Below are 7,704 nucleotides of genomic sequence, written 5' to 3' on the forward strand. Positions count from 1 at the left end.
AACCATAGTAAATACTGTATAATAACATAGGCCTAACACATTTAAATTTATTGTTTATAGTCATCTGTCTATTTAAAATCAAATTGGTTTTACTAATTTTACTTATTACTGTTTTATTAATGCTCTATTCAATTTATTTACTCGTTCTTTCTATTTCTTTAATTTAAATTGTGAGTATTTGCTCAGTCGGCTTGCCAGATAGTAAAAAACAGAAACTCCATACATTCTTTCATTTATTATATATAAGTTTAACAAATAGTACAAAAATAAAAATATATAAATTACAAAATCATAGTAAATACTGTATAATAACATAGGCCTTTTGGCAAGCCGACTGAGCAAATACTCACAAAATTTAAATTAAAACAATAGAAACAACGAGTAAATAAATTGAAATACGCCCCAAAAATATTTAATAAATCAGTGCAAAAACCGAGTATTAAATAAATTGAAATAATTGATTTAATAAACTGAAATACATCCCAAACAACAGCACCAAGAACGAGTAAATAAATTGAAATACGCCCCAAAAATATATAATAAAACAGTAAAACGAGTAAATTAATTGAAATACTCCCCAAACAAAATAGTACAAATAACGAATAAGTTAATTGCAATACGCAGCAATTAACGCACTACATTCACTGAGAGACGCGCTTGGCGTTTCATAGAAACGACCGGCGGCTCAACCTGTCGGCGGCTCAACCGGTCATAATCCAGTGGTTCGTTCGTGCTACCAAATACGGTACAAAAATTAAAGGATGATACAATGTAGTATTAAATATTTTGAATTTCCCTTTGATTCAATAAACCATACTGTACTTTGGCAAACATTAACGCATTTCTGTTTAGACTGTGGACAACATAATCAGCAAAACATCTTGTATTTCAACAATTTTTTCATAAATTGTAGGTATAAACCCATATAAATTACAAAGCAACCAAGTTAATGAGTCTGTGTTGATATTTTCTACTACAATAAAAAATATATAATTCAATTCGTAGATTTTAGTTGAAAACCAGAAAGAAAAGATTGTGAAACTCATCACAGATTCTAGAGACCCGCCATTAAGCAGTATTTATTAAAATCTATAGTTAAAAAGCAAAATTAATAAAACATCAAGAAAGATAAGGTTATGATTAATGCAAAACTGACTTACTTTTTTATAGCCGATGAGGCCAATATACATAAAATATAAAGAAAAGCATATCCTAGTATCTGGCAACATAAGTTCAATGCCTTGAGTCGTTAGCATTTTCTAAGTAGGCCTAGAAAATGTGACATTTGGAGTTTTGCCAATAAAAACTCAATAAATGTTATTTGAGTTATCTGTAAATCTCTCTTATAGTTAAGAATTTATTTTTGTTGCTTTGTTCTTTTCTGGATGCACCGTTAGAATTTTGTCTAACGTGTGCCACTGTTATAAAAGTGTTATCCAATAAATACTGTAATATTTCCAACAGTATTCTTAACAATAAGTCAAGACCTAAAGCCAACGACAGTAGGATGAGTAGATTTTGTCGACAGTAATCGTCATAAAATCGCAGAAATGAAAGACATCTTACCATTTTCAGCTCTTGTCGTTGAGAAGAAAATAAAGAGCATCTTGAGTATCAAGAGATTTAGGGTACGCATCTTCTGATTTATTATCATTTGTGTGTGTCTTTTTTCCTTCCTTGACTGGATATGATGATTTCTTGGTACGTATTGCTTGTCTTTATGTAAGTCCAAGTAGAGATTCAAATATTATCAATTTAGTTCCGCTTCAGTGACAGACAAAGGTACTAGTGCGTTCGCGCTCCTCCTTAGAATAGCCAAGGCGTCACCTATTTTAATGCAAATTACTTCATCATAGTGTCTTATTGGGTGGATCCTTATGAATGACCGGAGTAATAATGACAATGCAAGTGATTTCTTGGTCTTCATCTCTTATACTCTTAACAAACTGTCTTTCAGATGACGATGTTCAAATATAGATACTGTAGTTTAACATTAGTAAAAACATGTTAATGATTATTCTATTGTTTTACCGACCATTTTAGTTATTCGAACAAAATAAATTTTAAAACATTTCAAAAAGAAAGCTTCTTTTATTACACAACAATAAAACCAAGCATTAAATGAATTTTTAATCCATTGGAGTATTTTCTGTCAGAAAAATGTCTGACAGATTTTGTTTTCATTATTTATTTTCATTTAAAACGTATTTATCAAAGAATTTTTTTAGGTAAATGCTAATATATGGTTTTTAACAATTGTTCAGTGGACGTTGTAGCAGACCCATCCAGATACTGTACTTAAAAAAAATTCAATAATTTAAAACCTACGGTAACTGTCATAACTACAAAGGAAATATTTGTAATAAGAGGTAACATAATATGCTCATAGACAGATACCACTATAGTTATAACTATTATACTGTATTTAAATTCATATAAACCAATCGATATACAGAACAAATTGTTATTCATATCGATATTGTGTATCTGAGAAGCCTAAATTATGATTATGTATTTTATAACTACAATGGCTTATAAAATTATAAAATACAAGATAATTTTATTGGCTGTGTATAACGAAATACAGTATTTGAGTCTGCTTTACACACACAGTGGCGTAACTAGGGGGTGCGCACGCCCCCACCCCCAAAAAAATTACTCGCGCCTCCACCCCCCAGTCACCCCAAAATATCAAGGTCAAGTAGTTAAAAGTCACCTGAAATCACCTTATTTTGCGAATTAGCGCCCCTCAACTAATCATTTCAAGACTTCTAGATACGACACTGTACACACACACGCACACACACACACACACAGAAATTTACTATAATACAATACATATACGCATTAACTGCCTTAATACGGTAGGCCTATATTGTGGTGACATTTGCGTTTTGATAATACTGCCGATTTTGATTATAGCTTTGAAATCATCAGGTTAACAAAGAGCACAATGGTATGCAAGCAATATGCATTTGAATTATTTTAACTAACGTTATTAAGTTCATTTTTCTCTGAGGCGATCAATTATTTTGGATATGTGCGCGTTGTCATAGTAACCGCGATCGGCAACTACATTCAATTATTAATCCAGACACACAATTGAATTCGTATTGTGTACGCTACAAACACGCATTGGCTATTTGTTAATTATGAATAAAAACACATTCATTATGAAGATCCTATGGTATGATGTTTGTAATTAATATATTTCTGTGTGATGATGCATCATCATCATGGTGATTTTGATAATGATAATGATGATGGCGATATTGACAATGATGATGATGGCGACTTCGATAATGATGATGAGTATGATTATTAAAATAATAATAACGGTTATGAGTACTAGTATCGGATCTTTGACACTTATTATTAATTCTGTTTTACATTGGATTCTTTTAAGCAGAAATTAGTAAAAGCAAATTGGAAAATCATAAAATAAGTCAAATTCTAATACTTGCAGTGTTAAACTTTTTTAACCAGCAACTCCGTTTTTATGTACGATAATTAACACTATAAAGTGGTATTATATAGTAATAGGCATATCAACCACATGAATTTTATGTGGTTAAACTTACACTTGCGGCAACGCTAAGATAAACGATGCATTACTAATACAAGTGCCATTGAATCAAGGCTATATCCAGTCAGGTTATGTTATTAGCAATTTTCAATGTCATTCTTTTAAAAGTATTTTAGGTTTAAATTGTCAAAGTAATTGCTGTTGTTGAATTAATTTTTTTACTTAAATTCCTACAATTAAACTACTGTTATGGTGATGCTTACAATCTTCATGAGATTAGTAAAATGGTATAACCCAACGTAGAAGAATTCTGTTATAGATCATTGACATTGTACTAAAGTTGGAAGACCTTCAAGTTCTTTCTAATTCGAAATTGTTTATTATTGTTAATCAAATTTTATCAAGTTCTCACGAAGATAAACAAACTAATCAAAAACTATACCAGTCTACAAAAAATATATATTAGCCTAATAGGTTCTTCACTGCGTTGGTATTGGTGGTTGGTTGGAAGAGGGAGTAGAGTTCGAGAGATCCGGAAAGATGCTTAATCTTAATATGTCAATTTGTTTTCATTTTCTCCTTCCGTTGAGTCGTTTTAATTGTTTAATTATCAATTGGGGGTAGGGTTTAGGGTGGGTCGGGAATGCATTTTAAAATTAGTAATGGGTTTGGAGTCAAAACATAGGCAGAAGGGCGGTGGAGGCAGGGAGGTTTAAAACATGTTTTTTTTTTAAGTTTACTCAGTTAATTTCTGTAAATTTTTTTAATTATATACGTTTGATTTATTAGTTTTGATTTCCTTGGTTTTGTTTTACATTGGACACAGAGTTACGTATTAATCGTTAAAAATTTATATTATAAGGAAAACAGAAATACGGCTAAAGTAAACCCACAAGGAAGACCGATGAAAAAAAAAGACATAAAGGGTGCAATGCGAGTAAAGGGGTATTTCCTTATGTATGTGCCTTGAGGTTACAGCGAAAGGTGGTGTTCTTCAACTGTGCACTTTATAATAGAGGGCGTGGGTTGAAATTGTTTTTGCTGAGCAATTTTCCTTTGGGGGCATTTGAAGTAGCAAGCTTTTATTAGTTAGACAAGAGAGAATTCCTGATGATGACATAATTAATGTCGAAATATTGAATCCAACACGATGGCGTGGATTTCAATAGTTGGAGTATGTATTATACTTTATCTGAGATTAATCAGTGGACCTTTCGGTTCAAGAGAGAACCTTCATGAAGAAAGCTGGCCCGAGGCAAATATTTTCCCACACACAGTCATGTTAACAGGAGAGCTAATGAATTTACAATTATTATCTATGGAAGTGTATTTTTAGGTTGTACTGTTAATTCAAGAATAAAGGTATGATGAAATTAAATGAACATGGAAATTTTTTTGTAAGTAAACCATTAAATATACGTACTGATATTGACGTTTCAATCCGTTATTAACGGATTCATCAGACAATGACTGGACTGGTTGTCTAGTTGTTGACGATTCCCGGTGTTGTGGGCCGCCCTCTACCAATAGTTTCAGGACAGATTAGTCGTTTGTAATGCGCCTAGTTCTCCTCTGTTCATGCTGTTTCCATGTTTTCGTATCCAAAAAGTCTCTCGAATTTGTCTTTTTTGTCTGTTGCACTTAGTTTTGATGACTAGTGAACCTTGCCAGTCGGGGATATGATTGACTTTAATCATACGATCTCATAGTTAACAACCTGAGAGATGCGTGATCTACACCAGTTTACTGGGGCAGGAGGAACCAGGGCCTCTTTCGGGGTCCAGGGCGGAATGAGCGAGGCCCCCTGGTGCCCCGACGATCTGAGCATTTTTAAGCTGTTTAAAAACGATTTCAGGGAGTGTTTGTTGACAATACCGGGTATATAATAAAAAAAATATTTTTAATAAAGCCATGTACAATGTGAGTTTCAATGTACATTATAGGCCTATGTTTAATTTCAGAACCCGAACTATGTACACAAACATTTCATTACTCCAAAAAAATAAATAAATAAATAAAATAAATAAATAAATAATAGGCATAGGCCCCTACTGATCAATTTTTAGTAATGCGTCGGTGAATGAAGTATTACACCTGACGCTAACTACAGTAGTTTCGGTGACATTAACGGTTGGTTGTGACAATGAACGCGCAAGACAGCACGCGCCTCCAGGATCTCGATGAATGAATTGATCTTCAAGATATTGAAAGCTCTTTAATGACTCAAAACTATAAGATGTGTATAAGAGACAGTTTCTGTTTTATTCCAAACTAAATAAATATGTTATAAAATGATAATGTTATATTTTTATTTACCTAATCATTTCAGTAATATTAGACAGTACTCTAGTAATAATAATAATAATAATGAAATTTAATTTATTCCATATTTGTAAATTCACTGTAGAATATGATATAGCACTAGGTACAACTTACTTGCACAGTCTGGCCCAAATGCTAAAGTAAGAGAGAGACGGGCACTCCGGCCTGCTTCAGGTTTCAAATCTTTTTTACCTTTTTTAAATACATTTTTCCCTGAATTCGTGATAATTCGTTATCACGCATAGAATTATGCTAAATGCGTGACAAATTTTATGATCACACATGTGTTTCTGCAAAATGTTCATCCAAAATCACTTTGGAGTGGGTGGGGCCGTCCCGCACGATGCGAAACGATTGGTAACTATGTGTTATTTGACTGCTGATTTGTGTTGTACGTCTTGAGACAGGGAAGCCCTAGTAGCTCTGGTGATGACAGTTATCTGAAACATCTTTTGTTTATGTTCTGTTATGCTGGTTTTGAATGGTCTGCCCGTTTCACCAATGTAGATTTAGTTACAATGCAACCTTTAAAATTTGCTTGTTTAGTTTACCAATGACGTTTGTCCTGCTTTCCTTTGTGCATAATTATTCGTGTTAGTTGTGTTCTTTTTACGAGAAACACACCATAATAATAACTAGATTTCACTGTTCTAATTTCTAGATGGCCCAATGATTTTTTAATTTATTTTAATACCGCGCGTAAGACGACCTCCGTGTTAAGACAATTTTTGGACAACTTTTGTATGTCGGGATACAAGACAACGTGTTGATAATGCATTTAGCTGGTTAAAAACGGAGAAAATCGGCTTTCATATATTACAGTATTTGGTCCATAGGCTGAATACAGATAAGACTGTTTTTATTAAATGTTTGCGTTTGTGGTAAGCATGGACCCATGTGACCACATTTTTATATGCTTTTCTTGTTCTGGTTATACATCTCATCTTGATGATCCTTCATGCTGATTGGCTTGGTGTTATTATTCAGTCGGATTTAGCTGATTGGCGCCACCAGTTATCGAAGTCGGCTTTTCCATCGACACCTCCTGTGATTATCGGCGGCCCTCGTTGTCAGTCACGTAAATACACAAAAAAAAAAAAAAAAGGATAGGGCCTATGAATTGACTTGTGCTTAGTATAGCAGATTGTGTTGATGCTCGTAAGGATAATATTAATTGAATTATGGATAGTATAGTAGATTTTTGGTACTCGTTTCGTAACCTTTCCCGTGTCATATGTTATACTCCTGTTTTGTTCTTGTGATCCGTCTGTTGTTTAGGAACATAGCTATAATGTGGATTCCGAGTTACGTGGGGGCGCTAGTGGCAAAATAATGTAATACTAGCCTAAGATAAGATTTGTAGCTACTTGAGCGTAAATGTTTGTGGTCAGAAAATTTCAAATTTGTGAAGGGTGTAAGCTCATTTTGGTTGAAAGCAAGAGTCTTCTTCCCACGCTCTGTACATAAGTCACTGCTTAATTAAAATACACATGAGCAAATTTCATTTGACACATATTCAAAAAACCTTTTGAAGATTCACAGAATTATTACGAAAATAGGCTCCTGATAGGAGGATGGGTATACTGCAGATTCAGGTCAAAGTTAGGCATATCCTACTCTTATCGGACAAGGTTCTATCATTGGATGCTCTGTTAACACACTGTACTTAGCATGCGCGTGAAATGAAATAAACCTTAACACATTCTATTTTACACAGGTATTTCACTACCACCGCATTGAGTCTATGCTCAAGCGCGGTATAATCAAATGTAGGTTTACACATCTTTTGGAGTCAAAACATAGGTAGAAGGGTGAAGGCAGGGAGGATTAAAATATGTTTTTTTTTTAGTTTAGTC

The 7,704-nt window shown here is 33.4% G+C and overlaps 1 protein-coding gene across 1 annotated transcript in view; it reads right to left on the reverse strand.

The window, feature by feature from the left end:
- Positions 1-1,767, reverse strand: part of LOC117105172 (fibropellin-1-like) — a 5,936-nt gene extending 4,169 nt beyond the window's left edge. The window contains exon 1 of the mRNA XM_033246244.1: positions 1,567-1,767. Within this exon, the coding sequence (XP_033102135.1) occupies positions 1,567-1,654 (88 nt within the window). The 5' untranslated portion in view covers positions 1,655-1,767. The remainder of the gene's footprint in view (positions 1-1,566) is intronic.
- Between the last annotated feature and the right edge of the window lie 5,937 nt (positions 1,768-7,704).

The sequence above is a fragment of the Anneissia japonica genome, unplaced genomic scaffold (genome assembly GCF_011630105.1).
Source record: "Anneissia japonica isolate Jap-2015-1 unplaced genomic scaffold, ASM1163010v1 scaffold287852_len814684_cov197, whole genome shotgun sequence".
Classification (NCBI taxonomy): domain Eukaryota; kingdom Metazoa; phylum Echinodermata; class Crinoidea; order Comatulida; family Comatulidae; genus Anneissia; species Anneissia japonica.